We start from the raw sequence: 22,933 nt of genomic DNA, 5'->3' as shown, positions 1-22,933 counted from the left end.
CACGCAATAACAACTTCCAGCTTCCAGACCGTACATCCAATCATCTTCAAATTTTGCACACTTGTTACTCTTCATGACTTCTACTACAGTATGAAGTTTCACTTCGATCAATTAAGTGGGTCAAGAGATATAAATGTTTTTATTATTTGCGTTTAATTAACGATATCTGCCAAACCACGTGAGCTATCGCAAATTCCAAAAAGGCATTATGGTAGACTGATATGCTGAACAGATCTGTGACGTTTCCACTCGATTGGATCACAAATGAGGGAGGAGCTAGGTTTTAAATGTTTGTGCTTAAAAACGTCATAACTCTGAAACCATGTGATGCATGACGTCATGCTCGCTGACTTTTTTGTTCGTCATGGGTATGCGATTCTGCCTGCAAAGTTTGGCCTCGATCTGTTCAGGCATTTTGGAGAAAATTGATTTTAGTGTTTTTCACTCAAAACAAGATGGCGGCCGAACCACGTGGCATGTGACGTCATAATTACCATTAAAATATTCTACAGACCGAGTCCCTCCTATGGTAAAAATCTGCTCTCAATCGGTCCAATTATTGCAGAGAAAATGGTTTTTAAAGGAAAACAAAAAAAAATTCCTGGATCCGGAATAATTTCCTGAGCTTCACCAAAAACTAATCAATTCTTCCTTATCCCAAGGGCAATCGTCCCACCAACTTTCATCCAAATCCGTTCAGAACTTTTCCAGATATCTTGTTCACAAACACACGAACACGCACACGGACACGATCGAATGCATTACCCCCTGGCGGGAGTAAACATATAGCAGAGAGACACGGCAGATCCAGACCGGAAAATCTAGCTTTGATGAACTGGAAGGAGACACTGCACAAACCAACGTCAAACGTGTTCAGACACGGAAGCACAGGGAAGGACATCAGATTCCAGCAGTACACATTGCGATCCATTATCACCACATCTCGTGTCCCTCTTCCAGTTATGGGCTGTCCCCAATAACCGCCATCTGCAGCGAATGCTATAAAAAGGAAATGGCTCACCTTCGCCGTCGTCCTTCTTTCCTCTCTCCTGACAATGAAGGCCATTTCTCACCACTTTTTCCATGTCGCATCTTGTGCATTTGATTTAAAATAACCTTTTCCATATTGTGCATCAGATAAACGACCGACAATTGCTGGCCGGACATAGTGTCATGTACGTTCGTTTGCGCTACACCTCAACATCCGGTCAGCTCGTTTGATATCAGAACAGCCGATCTGCTATGACGGAGGGAAAACACGCCATGGGTGTGGAGGCGTGGCAAACAAGACCTGACATGGGGTGTGGCAAACAAGACCTGACATGGGATGTGTAGGCGTGGCAAACAAGACCAGACATGGGGTGTGTAGGTGTGGCAAACAAGACCTGACATAGGGTGTGGAGGCGTGGCAAACAAGACCTGACATGGGGTGTGGAGGCGTGGCAAACAAGACCTGACATGGGGTGTGTAGGTGTGGCAAACAAGACCTGACATGGGGTGTAGAGGCGTGGCAAACAAGACCTGACATGGGGTGTGTAGGTGTGGCAAACAAGACCTGACATGGGGTGTGGAGGCGTGGCAAACAAGACCTGACATGGGGTGTGGAGGCGGGGCAAACATTCTACATGGGGTGTGTAGGTGTGGCAAACAAGACCTGACATGGGGTGTGGAGGCGTGGCAAACAAGACCTGACATGGGGTGTGTAGGTGTGGCAAACAAGACCTGACATGGGGTGTGTAGGCGTGGCAAACAAGACAAGACGTGGGGTGTGTAGGTGTGGCAAACAAGACCTGACATGGGGTGTGTAGGCGTGGCAAACAAGACCAGACGTGGGGTGTGTAGGCGTGGCAAACAAGACCTGACATGGGGTGTGTAGGCGTGGCAAACAAGACCAGACATGGGGTGTGTAGGTGTGGCAAACAAGACCTGACATGGGGTGTGGAGGCGTGGCAAGCAAGACCTGACATGGGGTGTGGAGGCGTGGCAAACAAGACCTGACATGGGGTGTGGAGGCGTGGCAAACAAGACCTGACATGGGGTGTGGAGGCAGGGCAAACAAGACCTGACATGGGGTGTGGAGGCGTGGCAAACAAGACCTGACATGGGGTGTGGAGGCAGGGCAAACAAGACCTGACATGGGGTGTGTAGGTGTGGCAAACAAGACCTGACATGGGGTGTGGAGGCGTGGCAAACAAGACCTGACATGGGGTGTGGAGGCGGGGCAAACAAGACCTGACATGGGGTGTGGAGGCGGGGCAAACAAGACCTGACATGGGGTGTGGAGGCGGGACAAACAAGACCTGACATGGGGTGTGGAGGCGTGGCAAACAAGACCTGACATGGGGTGTGGAGGCGTGGCAAACAAGACCTGACATGGGGTGTGTAGGCGTGGCAAACAAGACCAGACATGGGGTGTGTAGGTGTGGCAAACAAGACCTGACATGGGGTGTGTAGGCGTGGCAAACAAGACCTGACATGGGGTGTGGAGGCGTGGCAAACAAGACCTGACATGGGGTGTGGAGGCGTGGCAAACAAGACCTGACATGGGGTGTGGAGGCGTGGCAAACAAGACCTGACATGGGGTGTGGAGGCGTGGCAAACAAGACCTGACATGGGGTGTGGAGGCGTGGCAAACAAGACCTGACATGGGGTGTGTAGGCGTGGCAAACAAGACCTGACATGGGGTGTGGAGGCGTGGCAAACAAGACCTGACATGGGGTGTGGAGGCGTGGCAAACAAGACCTGACATGGGGTGTGTAGGCATGGCCAACAAGACCTGACATGGGGTGTGTAGGCGTGGCAAACAAGACCTGACATGGGGTTTGGAGGCGTGGCAAACAAGACCTGACATGGGGTGTGGAGGCGCGGCAAACAAGACCTGACATGGGGTGTGGAGGCGGGGCAAACAAGACCTGACATGGGGTGTGGAGGCAGGGCAAACAAGACCTGACATGGGGTGTGGAGGCAGGACAAACAAGTCCTGACATGGGGTGTGTAGGCGTGGCAAACAAGACCTGACATGGGGTGTGGAGGCGTGGCAAACAAGAGCTGACATGGGGTGTGGAGGCGTGGCAAACAAGACCTGACATGGGGTGTGGAGGCATGGCAAACAAGACCTGACATGGGGTATGTAGGCATGGCAAACAAGACCTGACATGGGGTGTGGAGGCATGGCAAACAAGAGCTGACATGGGGTGTGGAGGCGTGGCAAACAAGACCTGACATGGGGTGTGTAGGCGTGGCAAACAAGACCTGACATGGGGTGTGGAGGCGTGGCAAACAAGACCTGACATGGGGTGTGGAGGCGTGGCAAATAAGACCTGACATGGGGTGTGGAAGCGTGGCAAACAAGACCTGACATGGGGTGTGGAGGCAGAGCAAACAAGACCTGACATGGGGTGTGGAGGCGGAGCAAACAAGATCTGACATGGGGTGTGGAGGCATGGCAAACAAGATCTGACATGGGGTGTGTAGGGACAAAAGTACCAGGAGGTGGGGGTGGGGATCGACAAACAACAGTACGTGTGGGAGGTGGGGGAAGGGACAACGCATGACGACCCGGGGAGGAGCAAGCATACCAGGGCCCGGTTGCTTTTAACCCGGATAAGCCTGTCCTATCCTTTGGATAAATCACAAATCAAGACTTAAAATTATCCACAGGATAGCTTCTAGCAACCGGGCTCAGAACCTGGGGTAGAGGCAAACACCCACAACGTGGGGGAGGGAAAAGAACACCAGGACGAGGACACACTCAAAGACAGAAGTGGCGGGGAAAACCGAAAGAGAAGCAGTTATGAAACAAACTAATATAACCAGGCTTGGGGAGGGCTATTAAAGGTAGAAAATATCAATGGGTATGGATGAGGAGGATGACCTGAAATGGTGGTGAACAGCTTTTTTGAAGCCCTAGAGGGAAAAATGGGATTCAACAGACTAAGGAAGTTGGTTCCACAGATGAGAAAAGCAAATGAGTGGAGCTGAGTAAGTAGGCCTGGATTTTGGGAGTTTCAGAAGTGGTTCACTGGCAGACGTTTTCTCCTCTTTTGTATGAGGTGCATGGTTGTGGGGAGCATCATTGTACACTAAAGGTTGAGTGCTACAAAATGACCGCTCTGAAGAATTACAAAGCATGATCATGTCCTGGAGGCCAGTTTGGAGCTGTGACAGGCTCAAGGAAAGTCTGGTGTTGGTTTAACAGTTAAGGTGGCTGGCTTGAGATCTTAGGGTTTTGAGTTTGAGCCCTTGTCGTGCCATTATAATAACATCAGGTGGGTTGACTCAGCCTGTCATCCTTCCAAGGTCGGCAAAACGAATACCAGCTCACTGGAAATAGAGGGCGTTGCATCATGACACAGCCTCACCTCCAGAAAATGATGCAGCCACAGGCTGCATATGAACCACCACCAAGCAGAAGGAAGATCATCGGAGACAATATCCAAGGAGATCCAAAGACTACACTCCTCTGTCCTCGGTTGAAGACGAAGCAACGAACTACATCTCAATGGGGTGAGATTCTGTCCAGCTCAAACAGCCCTAGTTAAATGCAATGACGTCCGAAATTATGCTGATAATTCACTGAAAACTCCTGATCGCAGATGAAGAAAACTTTTCCAGAATCCCAATGTAGCTTCTGTATCACTGTGGGCAGTATCCCTACAATACACTCTGTGTATTCATTCGGAAAGCATTTACTTCACCCGCTTGGCTTCTTTGAGGTCATACATGAGCAAGGATGAAATTACAGAGATGAGCCAGCTGTGTCGCACTGCAAGGAGTGAACCTAATGGACTCGGGATATCCGGGAAATGACAATAAACTATGGAACCTTTTGCAAAATATCAGTTAAGGAACTGCGATTAGAACGAAATACCACACACATTATACTATAAATAATAATATACTCAGAGGTGTCGTGGTTAGTGGATCCACTTAAGAGTCTGGGAAGTCAGTGGCTCAATTCCAAATATGGCTGCTGTGACATACCAAAGACTTCAATAATGGCACATGGATCTGCATTTGATGCTCAGCATTTAGAGGACAGAGCATGGATAAGCCACCGCAAATGTGAAGGCCCCAATTGCAGAGTGGGGAGATTTCTCCCTAAAAATCCCTCACTGACTGCATAGAGAAAAGCAAGGTCACTTTCTGGTACTGTCGGCACCCTGCATATTGTGGAAAGTAACTTCCTCAAAGGTCAACAGCCGTGTCTGTCTGAAGACAGGTCTGCTGCCTTGTTGCTGTGTGCTGTCCATGTGTGCAGGTCTAATCTAATATTGCGTTTGACTAATTACAACTCAGAGATCTAAGTCGCGGTTGGACAGCCAGGGCACAGCACTGTCTGTTGTTAGGTGGATTGCCCAAAATTCTCCATCAAATCATCATCGATGACACTCATTCAAAATGTTTTGAATAGTCTGATCTGGGTGTCCACAGTCACAGGCTGAGCTGTCTTTGACATTTCATTTGTGGAGGTGGTGTGATGTTCTTGCATGGAGAGTGCGGATTCTGTTGAGCACAGACTGCTGTTTCCTGGGGAGGTCAAAATCTGGAGGGGCTTCTGTCGGACCACTCACCAGTTATTTGTTAGCAATGTTGGTGTCTGTGTACAGATTATGCCACTTGTCCTTTGTGTTAAACCACGCATCACTCAAAACATTTGCAGAGCCCCAGAAAGGTTTGCATGACTTGTCACATATTTTGAAGATTCTGCAGGTTTTCATGGTTTGGAAGCTCTCTCAGCATTCTTGTCTTCCAGCGCACACCAGGGGGGCTGAATGATAAACAGGACGGGAAGCCACTGCACGAGTGTTGATTTCAGTGTACCGCTAATTATCTGCAACAGTGTTTTCAAGAGAGTCCAAATCTTTTGTGTGGCTGCTCTCTGCCAAAACAGGACAGTATTCCACTGCAAAATACATAAGAGCAAGGCTACCATTGCAAAGAGTGCGTGAACGAGATCCCCAGCTGGTGCACACTAGTTTCTGGACGATGTTTACCTTGGTCTTGATCTTTTCTCTGCCACATCTAGCCATTCGGTTGGTGAGATGGAAAGCGGTAACTGCATCTTAGTTGGGTTTGGGCGTTGGAATGAGTAGATGAAGCATTGCTCCATTGCCTTTAAGTCCTGGGACAGGGTACTGCTGAGATCTTCAAGGTTGATTACTTTGGTAGCAAGGGCAAGAACAGCTCCGTAGGCAAACCTTCTGGAGGTGGTACAAGGCATATCACTCACATATATGTTCAAGATAATTGGAGGAAAAACAGATTCATGAGGAAGACCACCATTCAAAGTCCTTAAGGAGCATGTTTGCTCTCCAAGTGATATCCTTTGTCTTCGATTGCAAAGCGTAGAAGAAAGGACATGCATTGTGGCTTGGCACTGGAAAAGTCTGGCAGCTTTCAGCAGAAGACCATGTCATAAGCTGATGAAAGGTCAATGGGTGCAACACCCGTCTTGAGCGAGCTTTGGTAGCCAGCCTCAATGTGGGTGGTAAGTGCAAATACTTGATCAACATAGCTCAATAGCTCCTACCAGGTCTGAAGCCAGCTTGTTCCTTGGGAAAGTTAGGCTCTACGAGTGGAGAGGGTAATTTTCTGCTGAGTCGTTTTCTGCTGGGCCAGCAGCAGATTTTCCTGGTTTAAGTATTTCCCTGGGCATGTGTGACTTTTGTCAGTAGTTTCTGTTTTCTCGGGCATATTCTCCAATATTGTTGCCTTTACTATTTGTCCTTCGAACCTTCCCATCTACTCCAGAATGCACGAAATTCTTCCAGTACTCCCCTCCTGGATAAACGTCCAAAATCCAGGCTGACTGCACACACAAACCCTTTTATTACTCACTTCTCTATGGAACCAGCTTCCATAGGCTGTCTCACTATTCTCTACAAGATTTCAAGCAAGTAGTGCAATGCCATCTTGTCATCCCCGATTCTGACCCATGATCTTTATTAACCATTCCTAACCCAACAATCTTACTTGCTAGTTTCAGTGTTTCCTTACATCCTCCCTTTCCTCTTTTCTTGATAATTCCTTTGACGTTTGTCCCACTGTTGAATTAACACCAGGTGGGGTTGACTCAGCCTGGCATCCTTCCGAGGTCGATAAAGTCAGTACCCGTTTCCTGGTAATAGGAGCCCCTGCATCAGCGGCACAACCACACCCTCAGCCAATGATGTTACCTGCAGTCCTGTGCTGCATACGAAAAAAGCCTCATTCCTATAAAGAAAAAAAAACCCCATAGTGTTCAGAACAATTGAATGGTATGGTCAACTCAACTCGCAATCTGATTCAAGACCAACATTTGCTCAACTGGAAACACCCACTCCATCCGGGAGTGAAATATGGTGTCGATACCTCCTCCTTTAAGCAGGGATCAGTGGTTAAACCACTTGCACTATTCCACATGTACAGGCGAAAATTGCAAGACTCCTCAGACAGGCCCAGCCGTTTGATTCCATAATGATCAGATGTACATACAGATAATTGCCTTATTTTAATGTTGGAAGAAACACCAGCTCCCTCTGTGAGTGGCTTTGGGGAGGGAGGTGGTGAGGAAAATATATTGTGCCATGGCTAGTAATCCACCTTCTCTCCAGGAGGGGTCAGTAAACTACGTGCACTGTGCCTGGTGTACAGGCGATAATCGTGTCATCTCCCTGCCCTCATCCTCATGGGGGGATTATTTTGTGCCCGGGACCTGACCCTGGGTACCTCCAGCACATATGCAAAATGTGGTGGACATTGGCCCAGCCGTATTCGATTGTATAATTATCAGATGTACATACAATAAACACAAAAAATTGCCTTACTTTATATAGTAGGATAAAGATCAGGCAACAACTCAAAGCTCTATCCTACAAGTCTATGGTAAGTTGGTAGGATGATGGTGAAATGAGGGTTAGAAGACACTTTTGATCCAATGGGGAGGAAGTTGAGCAGGAAGCTTTGGATTGTTCTTCAAGAAAGTCCAGGAGATTCGGAGATCCACACTTTGGTCAACGTAATGGGGGCCGTAGCAGCTCGGGTGCATCCTGGCAAAGAATTGCGGTTCCCGGTGGTGGAGAGTTAGATTGGGATGGCACCGACAGGAGAATCAATTATAGTCCAGGTGCAGCAGAGGGGGTAAACACAGTGTGAGTATCTGCAATGTGATAGAGAGTTTTCCAGAGAGGTCATGTAAACCTGGAACAACATAAAAGTCTAAGACCACTACATTGGTAAACACTAGTTACCAATGACAGGGCAGGAGAAAGCACACCAACTAAGGCATTGCTAATGAGCTTGAAGGAAATCCACCAGCTAATTAAGGAGAAACCCCCATGGAGCTATCAGGAAGGGGAGGGAAGAGTTGGCATGGGTGAGGAGGGTTTGGGTGAAGGATAGGGGCAAATTCTCTGTGCAAATCTTTATCGCATAGCATCACTCCCTGTGAGAGGGGGTATCACAAGTCAAAATAAAATACCCAAATTCTCTGCATTAAAACCATAGAAATCAAAGAAGTGGGTAAGTATCATTCCTAATATCAAACCGTTTGTGTATTTGTTTTACTTATATGCACCCCTGAACTACTAGATGGCATGGGTTGATAAATGGTGGTCTTACTTGCGGTCTACACGTTAAGGTTGTAAATGGCAAAAACAAAAGACAACTTCCCGGAATTGGGAACATTATGAAAACTGAACAGCGAGCTGGACGGGATGAGTTTAAAACTTGTGGTTGTACTCGCAGGGTGCACGGGAGGGTTTTAACGGGTAAATAATTATTTAATAATGACAATAATCCTTAGTCTTGGGGGGAGGGGAGGGTATTCAGCATGGGGAGAGGACACCAGCTCTCCCTATGTAAAAGTGTATCGTATAGCACCAGCTGGTGGAAGCCGGTATTACAAGTCATAAATAAAAGGCAGGGGAATGAACACGTTCATAAGGACCGATTCTTCTCTCGTCCATGGAACGAGACTAATAGAAGCACAAAACTACATACAGTGCATTCAGAAAGTATTCAGACCCCTTCACTTTTTTCACATTTTGTTATGTTAGAGCCTTATGCTGAAATCGTTTAAATTCATTTTTCCCCTCATCAATCTACACTCAATACCCCATAATGACAAAGAGAAAACAGGATTTTAGAAAGTTTTGCAAATTTATTAAAAAGAAAAAACTGAAATATCACATTGACATAAGTATTCAGACCCTTAACTCAGTACTTAATTGAAGCACCTTTGGCAGCGATTACAGCCTCGAGTGTTCTTGGGTACGACGCGACTAGCTTTGGGGATTTTCTGGATTTGGGGATTTTCTGCCATTCTTCTTTGCAGATCCTCTCAAGCTCTGTCAGGTTGGATGGGGACTGTTGGTGGACAGCCATTTTCAGGTCTCTCCAGAGATGTTCGATTGGGTTCAAGTCAGGGCTCTGGCTGGGCCACTCAAGGACCTTCACAGAGTTGTCCCTCAGCCACTCCTGCGTTGTCTTGGCTGTGTGCTTCGGGTAATTGTCCTGTTGGAAGGTGAACCTTTGGCCCAGTAGGAGGTCCTGAGCGCTCTGTTTCAAGTTTTCACTAGGGATATCTCTGTACTTTGCTCCGTTCATTGTTCCCTCAAACCTGACCAGTCCCCCAGTCCCTGCTGCGGAAAAATACCCCCACAGCATGATGCTGCCACCACCATGCTTCACTGTTGGGATGGTATTGGGCAGGTGATGAGCGGTGCCTGGTTTCCTCCAGACATGACGCTTAGAATCGAGGACAAAGTTCAATCTTGGTTTCATCAGACCACAGAATCTTGTTTCTCACAGTCTGAGAGTCCTTTTGGTGCTTTTTTGCAAACTCCAAGCGGGCTTTCATGTCTTTCACCGAGGAGAGGCTTCTGTCTGGCCACTCTGCCATAAAGCCCAGATCGGTGGAGTGTTGCAGTGATGGTTGTCCTTCTGGAAGTTTCTCCCATCTCCACACAGGATCTCTGGAGCTCAGCCAGAGTGACCATCGGGTTCTTGGTCACCTCTCTTACCAAGGCCCTTCTCCCCCGATTGCTCAGTTTGGCCGGGCGGCCAGCTCTGGGAAGAGTCCTGGTTGTTCCAAACTTCTTCCATTTAAGAATTATGGAGGCCACTGTGCTCTTGAGAACCTTCAATACAGCAGAAATTTTTTTGTAGGCTTCCAGATCTGTGCCTCCACACAATCCTGTCTCTGAGCTCTGCAGGCAGTTCCTTCGACCTCATGGCTTGGTTTTTGCTTTGATATGCATTGTCAGCTGTGAGACCTTATATAGACAGGTGTGTGCCTTTCCAAATCATGTCCAATCAATTGAATTTACCACAGGTGGACTCCAATCAAGGTCGAGAAACATCTCAAAGATGATCAAGAGAAATGGGAGGCACCTGAGCTAAATTTCAAGTGTCATAGCAAAGGGTCTGAATACTTATGTCAATGTGATATTTCAGTTTTTTATTTTTAATAAATTTGCAAAACTTTCTAAAATCCTGTTTTCTCTTTGTCATTAAGGAGTATTGAATGTAGATTACTGAGGGAAAAAATGAATTTAAACGATTTCAGCATAAATTGCAACATAACAAAATGTGAAAAAAGTGAAGGGGTCTGAATACTTTCTGAATGCACTGTATATGGTCGGAAAAATGGGTACTCATCAACTTTTGAATAGTCGCATTTGCTGACGGCATTTGCTCTTTCGATACAAATGAGGCTTGGAACAACTCATTATTTTGCTTACTCATTGTTTGAAACGATAGATTACAGCCTATGTTCTTCTTTCAATGCAAAAGTTTGCAGTGAAGCAAATATGGCTAAACAGCCTTTTCAACATGAATAGCCAATTCGACATTATTCAATCACAAATCCTTACCAAGGCAAGAAAGAAAAGGAAAGTCTATCGGTTCAACTACAATAGTTTAATGAACCTTTTGCAAATCAATCAAAATACATATTAGAATAACTGGAACACAACATCCTGTTAACATTTTGTGACATCTTGCAAGATTTAATTCATTACTTTATTCTTGGCTTCCCGCTGTCATGGATGTCATGGACAGTACAACACACAAAATATAAATCTCTCCCAACCAAATCCACTTATTGCCCACGGCCCCATTACATTCTCTGACGCAAAAGCTTTTTTTATTGATGGAAACCCAACTCACTTCAGCTAACCTTTATTCCATGCAAAATAAAGGATTCTCCTCTTTGGATTGGAGCTCCTGATATTTTTTTGACCTTATTTTGCTAATTATTTTTTAACCTTATGTGGAGTCTGCCAAGTCATTGTTCAGTTACAACAGCGCAATATTTTTTTTGCCGTTGAATGCATCATCCGAGACTGCTTGCTATTTTGTATGTTAATAAATTATTACTTGGCTTCATCATACATCCTTTCAATTTAATCCATCTATCTGTTCCATTGAACAGTTTTTCCTTTTTCTGGTGCTATATTGTCATCTCAAACGTTACCTGTTCCCAAATTGTTCATCAATTTTCACTCCAGGATCCATCTTCTGAAAAGTCGAGAAGTATTCTCCCATTTTACGACCCCACTTTACGACCTTCGATGTTCGAGGCCTCATAACATTCTACACTCGTCACATATGATGCTATGATCATCACATAATCGAATGGGATACATTTACAAACCTCCTAACTTTCAGTTCATTTCATAACTGTGCTCTCTTGATAATTTACTGCCGATTTTAATTATATTTATCGATGCAATTTCATGTCATCCCCATCGTTACCTACAATCTTCATTAACCCCATGAACAATTCCGAACTCAACCCTCGTTGGTTGGGTTTCTTACTCTTCTCTGTTATGGTTTATTCATTACTTTGCCTATTGTGCCCAAGATATATCCTTCTGCATTTGTTGATACTGTTTAAAGTGTGATATCATTTGTTTTTTATTCTCCTCTCATCTTACACTTTGCATGTGCTGATCGGAATTTGGTGAGGGGTGGGGGGGACGTGAAGGACTGTGCCGTGTGGATGGAGCTAGATAAAAATAGGGGTGGCTTCTCCAAGATTAAGAAGAGAGCAAAAGAAGACGACGAATGGGAGAGTGTATGTGCCCACAATTGATCTGGGTTCAGAGCCAGGACTGACTTGGTATGTGATCGTGGAAAGGACACAGATGGACTTACGGTGAAGGCTGCTGACCAGTGGTTCTCTGGAGGGCTATCACCATTATAAGCCAGCTTTCAAGCAGGTTTGCCATTACGAGGCCGTGCGGCATGGCATGATGGTGAGAAAGGAAAGGATGATGCCTGTTTGCCTACAAAACCCTGTCAAGTGATGAATTCACTTCAAGATTCAAGCTGCAACTCCACAAATGAGCAGTAGCTCGAAAAAAATGAGCATTGTTCTAGGTCATCCTCTTCTCTCGTGTGGCATGTCTGAGTTGTTGGTCTGTGACATGCAGTTAGCGATTTTCAGCCAGCCTTAGGCCCTTGTGGTCAGAGGTGGTGCAGTTCTTGCTGCCATCCTCCTTCGAGGCAATGTATGGGGCAGTCTTGCACAATATGATCTGCAGTCTGGGGGAGGCGACACTCGCAATTAAATGAATTAGCAAGGTTGCAGGAGAACATGTTGTAATGGAATCTACCAACAACTGTTTGGATCCGGTTAAGGCGACAACATTCCTTCCTAGGCCATTCATAACCAGGGGGTTTGGTGAACAGGGGAGGTGTTGTAGATGGCCACTAGGTTGGTTGGTACCCCATTGCTTCATCTGCCATGTGTGTTTGCTCAGGCCATCGTCTGCTGTGATACAGGTTTGAGCTACTCGAGTAAAGGGCTTGCTGCTCTTCAATTTTTTTGGGGACAGGGGTGGGCTGGAGTAGATTTTCTCTTAGCTTGTTGTGCAAGGGGGGGTGGTAGGGGTTCTGAGATGCATTGAGGGATGCTCATCTAATGTGTTGGGAATGGATGCTCGCAAGGACTGGAGGTGATGGGTGGGAGTCGGACGAAGACATCCACTGATAACCCTTAAGAAAGAGTTGAAGTGCACATTGACCTTCTCAGTGTGGTGGTGCTTTCCCCATGTGGACACACGGTATTCTGCAGGGGTGTGCACCTGGGAAAGTATTGAGGTGAGTAAGGTCGTGGTGAAATAAGTTCCTCAGTCGTGGCCAGCTAGTCTGTGGATAAGGTTAACTCCAGCAGTTTATTTTCTCTGCTTTCACTGCATGCTATCTGAAGGTCAGGGACCAGTCCATTTGCACTCTCAAAAACGTTGTTTCAACTGTACGCTGTGGACCAATTCAGCAAACGGAAAATCTGCTCTTCAAAATCTCTGCATTATTGTTGAAGACCCAAAGACTGACTGTGGCCACTTGAGTACATTCTACATCTTGCTTTATATACAAGTGTTCAATATGACCATTTACCGAATTTGGATCGTTCTTTTGTTTTTCCTATCGTATATTATCGTGTTGATTGTTGACTCCTTATCGCATCACAGGTGGATATTATATTACACCCAAGCTGGTGTATTGGGAAGTCATTTACTTTTAAACATATGTTGTGACCAGGATTGTGTGACATGTGGGAAGAGTCTGGATTTTGGACGTTGTAGGTTTCAGCCATAACAATACCCTGTCACCTTGCTCTTTCATAAGCATTGATCATGGAGATTTAAAAAAATTAAAAAATCTTCTTCCCTATGTATGCTTGTATCATCAATTACTTTTGATCTGTCATTGTTTTGTGCACATTATACAGGGTGTTTTTCAAAAGTAACTGCACTCAACGATATACTTATGTTTCATGTGTTTCTTAATCTTGAAATAAAATATGCATGCTTGTTTACTTGCAGGTATCATTGACTCACTCAAGTCAGATACCCACCATGTCTTTGTGAATAAATAATTTTCCTCTGAAAGTCTTATCTTTTTGCACAAGAGGTGGTAGGTTTCTACTGCACTGTTTCTTTCGAAGCACTGTGTACAAGACTCGTTCTACCATGAGCCTTAGAATCATGTGCACAAAACAATGTGAAGGAGGAGAAAAACACAAGGAAGAAAACAACAAATACAAGGGGTAGGTGGAGATGGATTAAAAAAAAAAGGTTTCTACAATTAGAATTGAAAGAAGGAATCACAGACACCTTCGAATTTAGCACTTTTGAAATGACAAATTTATAAAAAGCCGTTTTTCTTGTCAAAATAAAGGCATCAGTGTCTTGGCAGCTATGGACGCATTCTTGGTTGCTGAGGAAAGAGTCACAGATATGTCAACGTGTTCAAATCATAATAGCAATGGTGTGAAGGGTCAAGGGAAGGGACGCAAACAGCAGGAAAGTCAGAAATACAAGGGAGTTTAATCACCTATTAGTCATGATTACCTTACCATATCATGATATCTTGTATTGCACTGGAACAAATGGACAACCAAAAGCCTCATTTGGGAGCAACCAAACAAGATGAAAGCAATCATGGTGAAACTCAATTGCACTTTCAACAATGGAATTAGCCCAGTCAGTGGAGTAAAAAACCCTAACCCAACAGCTCTAAAAATCATCAAAAATAGTTATTGATACTAAACAAAAATTTTAGTCTGAAGGAGGAGGGCGGGGGGAGGGGGGTGGGAAACAAACAAACAAACAAACAAACAATCTTGCAATGACTATTCAGCTCAAAACAGACGATTCTTCTCAAGACGTAACCAAGAAATTCGTATCCAAAGTGTTCTAAGTCCTCGTTTATGATGGAATGTATCTTATTACCCTGCAAACAAATTCATACTTCTCCTCAATGATTGCCCATATTTAAACATCCTTACAAATTCAGCTGTGCACATGCTTGGCTGCTGGACTGGTTTCTACAGTACTGCAGAAATATAATTCAATACAATGGCAAATCTGAACAATGTGATAGAGCAGAGGCACTTGTTATCAAAGAAAATAAAGCTTTGTCGGAAATATACAAACAAGAAACTATGTGCTCACTCAATGGGTCATTTCATTTTTTTGCAAAAACTGAGGATTGTATTTGAAGACATCAACCATCGGTTTAGTCGTGGCAACACTCGTAAACACATGTAAACAATCAAGCAAGGCAAGATCTGCTAACCGGAAACGTATGGGAAAAAGCTGTATGTGCTAACCTAACCTAAAGCAGAGTTTTTTGAAAATGATGATTATATAAAGCCCAGAATAATGTGTGAGTGTGTGTACCAGTGCAGATTTTGCAGTTAAGGTCAAACAAGTGAGCCTTGTGCTGGTCAGTCGTGTCGTTGAGCATGCTTGAAAGGAAGTCTCTCTGTACTACCTCACTCTTCTCCTCCTGGAAGGTTTCCTCCCCATCCTGCAACCCAAGCGATCGTGATAATTCAGAACAGTAATAGCCATTGTAGAGATGGAATTTTTTTAAACCAAGCTATCCTGCAAGAAGGCAAGTTTTATGACTATCAACAAATGGAAGTTTTCATTACTGAATCTCCTTCTGCTCACACATACACCAACTGCATCAGCATACATATAGTAATTATTAAAATGCATGAGATTTTTGCTTTAACGACAGACAAAAATACACAAGAACCACACAATTGAACAGCTGAGTGGCGAAAAAGTGTTCCTTGTTGACAACATAGCCAAACCTCAGAATCTGGATCCGGTGGGATCTCCTCAACGTCCACCTCCATCCTATTCGACTTGAAACTTGCCTTCCTATCAGGGTCCCACTGCTCTCTCTTCATCTACGTACAAAAGGCCAGGGTAATTTGCAAGTTTTGCGACAGGCCTCATCACCAACAGTTAGATTATTTACCAGGAGAGTTGCCTGTGCCAACAAAGTAAAGATTTACTTTACTGTAAACAATATTTTTATTGATGCAAATATACAGTGCCTTCAGAAAGTATTCAAACCCCTTCATTTTCACATTTTGTTATGTTACAGCCTGAATATAAAATACATTAAATGGAGATTTTTTTGTAACTTATCCACACATCATGCTCCATAATGTCAAAGTGGATTTTATTTTTCAGAATTTTTTACAAATCAATTAATGGTGAAAATCTGAAATTTCTTGAGTCAATAAGTATACAACCCTTTCTGCTATGACACTCCAAATTGAAATCAGGTGCATCCAATTTCCTTTGATCATCATTGAGATTTCTCGACAACTTAATCGGAGTCCACCTGTAGCCAATACAATTGATTGGACATAATTTAGAAGGAAACACTTTTCTATATCAGGTTCCACAGTTGACAGTGCATGTCAGAACAGAAACTCTACCATGAAGCCCAAAGAACTGTCCGCAGAACTCCGAGATAGAATTGGGAGGAGTCATAGTAGATCTGGGGAAGGGTATAAAACAATTTCTAGAGGGCTGAAATTTCCCAAGAACACAATGAGCTCTATCATTAGGAAATTGAAAGAATATGGAACTACCCAGACTCTTTCTACAGCTCACCATCCAACCAAACTGAGCAACCGGGCAAGAAGGGCCTTGGTCAGTGAGGTGACCAAGAATCTAATCACCACTCTGACATAACTACAGAGTTCCTTGGCTGTGATGGGAGAACCTGCCGGAAGGACAACAGTCTCTGGCAACTCTCCCATAAAGCCTAGATTTGTGAAGTGTTGTCGACCAAAACTACTCCCGAGGAAAAGGCACATGACAGCATACCTGGAGTTTGTAAAAAGGCAAGTGAAAGACTCATAATGAGAGGAAAATTGAACTCTTTAGCCTGAATGCAAATCTCTACCTCTAGCAGAAGCCAAGCACAGCTCACCACCCATCTAACACCATCCCTACCATGGAGCATGGTGGTGGCAGCATCATGCTATAGGGATGCTTTTTAGCGGCATGGACTGGACGACTTGCAAAGATAGAGGGAACAATGGATGGAGCCAAATACAGGGAAAGCCTTGAGGAGAACCTGCTTCAGAGTGCAAAAGACATGAGACTGCGGTGAAGATTTACATTCCAACAGGACAATGGCCCCAAGCATATAGCCTAAACAACACTGGAATGGCTTCAGAACACAAGAACATGAAAGTCCTTGAGTGGGTAAGACTTGATTGAATCCTATTGAGAATCTGTGGAAAGACATGAAGCCACCGCCGCTCCCCATCCAACTTGACAGAGCTTGAGCAAATCTGCAAGGAAGAATGTGAGAAACTCCCCAAATCCAGATGTGCAAAGCTGACACAGACATACCCAAGAAGACTCGAAGCTGTATTTGCTGCCAAAGGCACTTCTTTCAAGTATTGACTCAGGGAGTTGAAGACTTATGTAAATTCGAAATTTCTATATTTCATTTTCAATAAATTTGTTAACATTTCTGAAAACACGTTTTCACTCATTATGGGGTATTTTATATGGATCGGTGCCAAAAAATCTCAATTTAATCCATTTCAAATTCAGGCTGTAACACAACAAAATGTGAAAAAGTCAAGGGGTGTGAATACTTTCTGAAGGCACTGTATACATACATATTAAAGCAATATTCAGTGGAAATACTCAATAAAATGGGGAAACATGCCTTGCTGCTCTCTCGTTCACGCCAGACAGCAAGTTCACGTGAAGCCATCTCTTGCGGGCCAAGTCGAACGAGACGAGAGGCTGAAAGGTCTCCTCGAATAACACGGCGGAATAGACCCTGTAACAAGCAGATAAGCAGATTGCACTCTTGAGTGGGACGTAATGGATGTGGAGGAAAAAGGTGGAAAAAGCATAACCAAAAAAAATATTCACACAATAACTAGTCTTTCAATAATGCCACACTGCAACTTAGCTGCAAAACTTTACCTTTGAGGCTTTTTTCATTCAAATCTTAAAGCTGCTTAACTCCCATCAACTAGTAATAAATTCCAATTTTTTAATACGAATTATCAACTCAACAAAAAGCCAATGTTAACTCTTCTATGGGCTAAGGTTTTGTATTAAAAAGTGCACTTGCACATAAACATGGACAGAAGACAATGGATAAATGAACACGGTACATGTGATTTGAACCAAGTATTCCTGGTTCAAATTCAATAATACAATAGATTGACACAAAAAAACATGATAGACTTTTTTGACTAAATTGCAAAAAACAATTATTGTTAATGAACAATTATGAAGTTGCAATTGTCATATAATTCATCTTACAAATGCTGCATTTTACCAAAAGTCGGCAGTAATGTATGCAAATGATTGAACACTTTATGATCTGAACTAAATTGATAACTTGATGAGGTAATGATTCCAGAAGATATTTGGTATTGCCACTTCTCCAAGATGACAGAATATTTGCTTCAAAGGAATATGAGAACTGTCATTAGTGTGCAATGCACTTATTACGACAAAAAAACAAGGTGAGCCATGGCAGAGGTGTGGGTGGAGTCCATATATAGTATGGCTCTCAAACCAGCTGTGAGCTATAAGGGTCCAATGGAGGATTTATTTTTGAATGCAAAGTCGAAGCTCATGGAAGAGCTACAGTCGTGGCCAAAAATATTAGCATCCTTGCACTTTTTTCAAAGAATGCACCATTTCTTCCAGAAAATTGTTGAAACGAAAAAATATTTTGGTATCCATAATTTACTGTATGTATTTTTTGGGATTGCAGTGAAACAAAACAAAAAAAGCTGAAAAAAAAACACAATCTTAGCTTATTCCACACAGAAATCCTAAAATGGCCCAGACAATATTATTAGCACCTTTTAGAAGTTGTTAGAAATAATTAGATTCCAAGCAGGTGATTCTCCTTTACTGTGGAATGGAACTCACCTGTGTTGAGTTGCATGTGCCTGCAATATAAAAATCACCCATTCAATCAGTTTGAATAGAGAAAAGGAGTCATTCTGCTGTTTTGTGTCACTGTGTACCACAATGAGCATGGAGAAAAGAAAGAAAAGCAGAGAATTGTCAGAGGAGGTCAGACACAAGATTGTAGCCAAGCATGGGCAATCTCAAGGCTACAAGTCCATCTCCAGAGACATTGATGTTCCTGTTTCCACCATTTGCAATGTTATCAGGAAGTTTAAGGCCCTTGGCACTGTTGCCAACCTCCCTGGGCGTGGAGAGAGATGGAGATAGAGATGGAGAGAGAGTGTATGGGATTTTTTTAGGATTAAAAGACATCTTCTAAGTGTTTTACCAGTTTGTGAGCATCAATTGTTGCAAAACCAATTTCCTGGTTGGGTGTCTCTCCACAAATCAATTTGCATTCCTATACAAATCAATTCCTTAACTGTAAATCGCTAGTTTATTTCAGTTCAAAAGTTTTTTTTTTTTTTTTTTTTGTACACTGAATCGAGGCTCGTGAAAGAGCTAACATTTATTTCACAAACAAATCAACCAGACAAACAAAATATACAAAAAGAGGGAGTGGAAGACAAGATGGGGAGAGAAGGGGAAGCACACAACCACAACATTTGAGAGCAGGGAGAAGTGTGGGAGGGAGAGGGCTTGGAGGGAGGAGGCGTGGGAAGGGGGGGTGGGGGGGGGGAGAGGTACAAAACACAAGGGGACCGAAATTAGCGGGGGTAGAAAAGATCAAGGTTTTGGATGGGGGAGGATAAGAGATGGTGGTGAACAGCTGTTTTAAAGACCTGGAGGGTGGAGTGGGATTGAAGAGAGTGAAGGAGTTTGTTCCAGAGGCGGGAGAAAAGAGGAATGAAGGAGTGAAGGTGAGCAGAAAGTCTTGATTTTGGCAGTTTAACCATAAGAGGGTTGCAGGCAGATCTTGTGCGACCTGTAGGAATATTTGGGGGACAGAGCCCAGAGAGAGCTGGGGAGGCAAGGCCAGAGAGGAGTCGGTAGAAGACGGAAAGACCACCAACCTGCCTGCGGTGAGTGAGAGAAAGGCCCTTGGAGTTAGCTTCATCGCGGGAGATTCCAATGATTCTGAACGCTTTGGTTTCAACAGCGTGAAGACGAGCTAGGTGTGAGGCAGGAGCACCAGACCAGAGGGGAGAGCAGTATTCCATAGAGCTGCGGATGAAAGCCTTGTATGTGGTGAGGAGCTCAGGTGTGCCAAGGAAGGACTTCGCACGACGGAGGATGCCCAGTCGGCGACTGGCTTTGGAGGCCAGATTTGAAATGTGGTTTTCCCAGGAAAGATCATGGCGAATAGTGAGACCCAAAAGCTTGAGTGACAGAACTTCTTGGAGAGGATTATTCAGAAAGTGGATGGGAGGGTTGTCCAGTCGGTCTTTTCGGAGAGACATCGTAAGAGTGTGAGATTTATCAGGATTGAAAGACATGTTCCATTTGTTTGCCCAGTCTGTGATTTTGTCCAGGTCTGCAGAGAGTGAGGAGGCTGCAGACCGCCGATCTGAGGGATGAGGAATGGAGCGACAGAGAGTAGAGTCGTCAGCAAAGAGATAGAGAGGATTTTCAAGAGAGTCAGAGAGATCATTGATGAAGACCAGAAAAAGCACAGGGCCCAGAACACTACCTTGGGGAACTCCAGCCTGAACAGGAAGAGGAGATGAGAGAAACCCATTCAGGGCCACATGTTGACTACGACTAGAGAGGAAGTCCGCCAGCCATGCGTGGAGATTTCCATGGATACCAAAGGATTAATTTAACAACAAAGGAAGTTGTTACTTAATATTGTGAAGAGGTTGTTTGTACAAGGTTGAGCAGTATTGGAAAGTCAAAAACATGTGGGCAACACTTTTTTTTTAAGCAGAGATTTGGCACCCATCGTATCGGGTCAACCACCAAGTATCACGTGCACACAAGACCAGATAGGAAAGCCGAACACACCCTCCCTTAACAACCAATGGGTGAGCAAACTGGATGTTGGACAATTCAACAACATTTCCAGCTCTGTTTTTTGAACATTCATCCAAATCAATAATGCTGTTGTCATTTCAACCAATAAACTTTTTTCCAACAGTAATTCAACCCTCGTGGAGGAGCTTTCCCATAAATCAGAGGAAGGACACAGACATTGGGAGACATTAATGTACTTTTACATAAATTGCAAAGGCAGTCGTAGACAATGGATAGCAACATTTGAAATGGGATTTGAATCTGGCATCACCATCAGCTGTTTTTTCCAGATGGGACCACTAAATAATCCAACCTTGTCCTGACTGCTTTGCTTCCATACCAATCAAGTGGTACCAATACCAAGTGGTACCAAGTGGTATCAAGTGGTACCTTCCATACCAATTCCATACCTTTCGTCTCCTGGAAAGCAAATCCAACGGAAGGAAATCTCATTTCCTTTCACAAAGCCCGAAACAAGTGTGTGTCCACCCTCAGGAGAGCCAGGAAACAATATCTCACCATTCTCAAGACCGAACTCTCTTATCTGTCTCCCTCTTCCAAATCCTGGTGGCGTCTGGTCAAATCTGTTTCTGGTGTTTGTTCCCCCTCCATCCCCTCCCTCACCTCAAACGGCTTAACGGCTGACTCCGCACGTGAAAAAGCTGAATGCCTCAACTCTGTGTTTGCCTCTAAATCTTGTGTCCCAAACCCATCCCTCTCTGTACCCACCGTACCCAGTCGTACCCAGCTGCTCCTGGACTCTGTGTCCTTTCCTCCTGACAAGGTGGAAAAGTTTCTGTCAACCCTCGACTCTGATTCTGCAACTGGTCCTGACGGCATCAGCCCACGGGTCCTAAAATCATGTTCTTCTGCTCTTTCACTCCCTCTTTCTGTTCTCTTCACCCTCTCTTTTGCTCAAAGTCATCTGCCATCTGCTTGGAAATCAGCCAACATCACCGGTTTGCACAAAAAAGGTGCAAAAACAGATCCCAGCAACGACAGACCAATCAGCCTTCTCCCAATTATCAGCAAAGTCATGGAATCCATCATTGCTTCAGATATTAAATCTTTCCTCTTCTCCAATGGCTTGATCTCTGATCATCAATTTGGTTTCAGACCTGGTCACTCTACTCTGGACATGCTGCTTCTGCTTTCTCAACAATGGATGGAGGTCCTCAACACCAAACAGGAAATTAGAGCTGTCTCCCTCCCTTGACATTTCACGTGCCTTCGATACGGTCTGGCACCCTGCTCTGCTCACCAAACTCTCCTCCTTTGGTATCCATGGAAATCTCCACGCATGGCTGGCGGACTTCCTCTCTGGTCGTAGTCAACGTGTGGCCCTGAATGGGTTTCTCTCATCTCCTCTTCCTGTTCAGGCTGGAGTTCCCCAAGGTAGTGTTCTGGGCCCTGTGCTTTTTCTGGTCTTCATCAATGATCTCTCTGACTCTCTTGAAAATCCTCTCTATCTCTTTGCTGACGACTCCACTCTCTGTCGCTCCATTCCTCATCCCTCAGATCGGCAGTCTGCAGCCTCCTCACTCTCTGCAAACCTGGACAAAATCACAGACTGGTCAAACAAGTGGAACATGTCTTTCAATCCTGACAAATCTCACACTCTTACAATGTCTCTCCGAAAGGACCGACTGGACAACCCTCCCATCTACTTTCTCAACAATCCTCTCCAAGAAGTTCTGTCGCTCAAGCTTTTGGGTCTCACTATCTGCCATGATCTTTCTTGGGAAAACCACATTTCCAAGCTGGCCTCTAAAGCCAGTCGCCGACTGGGCATCCTCCGTCGTGCGAAGTCCTTCCTTGGCACACCTGAGCTCCTCACCACATACAAGGCTTTCATCCGCAGCTCAATGGAATACTGTTCCCCCCTCTGGGCTAGTGCTCCTGCCTCACACCTTGCTCAGCTTCACGCTGTTGAGGCCAAAGCTTTCAGAATCATTGGAATCTCCTGCGATGTAGTCAACACCGAGGGCCTTTCACTCACTCACCGCAGGCAGGTTGGTGGTCTTTCTGTCTTCTACCGACTCCTCTCCGGCCTTGCTCCCCCAGCTCTCTCTGTGCTCTGTCCCCCCAATATTCCTTCAGGTCGCACAAGATCTGCCTGCAACCCTCTTATGGTTAAACTGCCAAAGTCTAGGCTCTCTGCTCACCTTCACTCTTTCATTCCCCTTTTCTCCCGCCTCTGGAACAAACTCCCCCACTCC

General features: G+C 44.7%; 1 protein-coding gene across 10 annotated transcripts in view; it reads right to left on the bottom strand.

Annotated features, from left to right (window-relative positions):
• Positions 1–22,933, bottom strand: part of LOC137421852 (uncharacterized) — a 265,646-nt gene that overhangs the window by 40,625 nt on the left and 202,088 nt on the right. For all 10 annotated transcript variants that reach the window (XM_068108313.2, XM_068108318.2, XM_068108317.2 and 7 more), the window contains 3 exons: positions 17,488–17,604; positions 15,596–15,694; positions 15,174–15,303 (listed from right to left, as the gene is read on the bottom strand). In XM_068108313.2, the coding sequence (XP_067964414.2) occupies positions 15,174–15,303; positions 15,596–15,694; positions 17,488–17,604 (346 nt within the window). The remainder of the gene's footprint in view (positions 1–15,173; positions 15,304–15,595; positions 15,695–17,487; positions 17,605–22,933) is intronic.

Source organism: Myxine glutinosa, chromosome 2, assembly GCF_964187855.1.
Source record: "Myxine glutinosa chromosome 2, kmMyxGlut1.1, whole genome shotgun sequence".
Taxonomy (NCBI): Eukaryota; Metazoa; Chordata; class Myxini; order Myxiniformes; family Myxinidae; genus Myxine; species Myxine glutinosa.
This window is presented reverse-complemented; position numbering and strand designations above follow the sequence as displayed.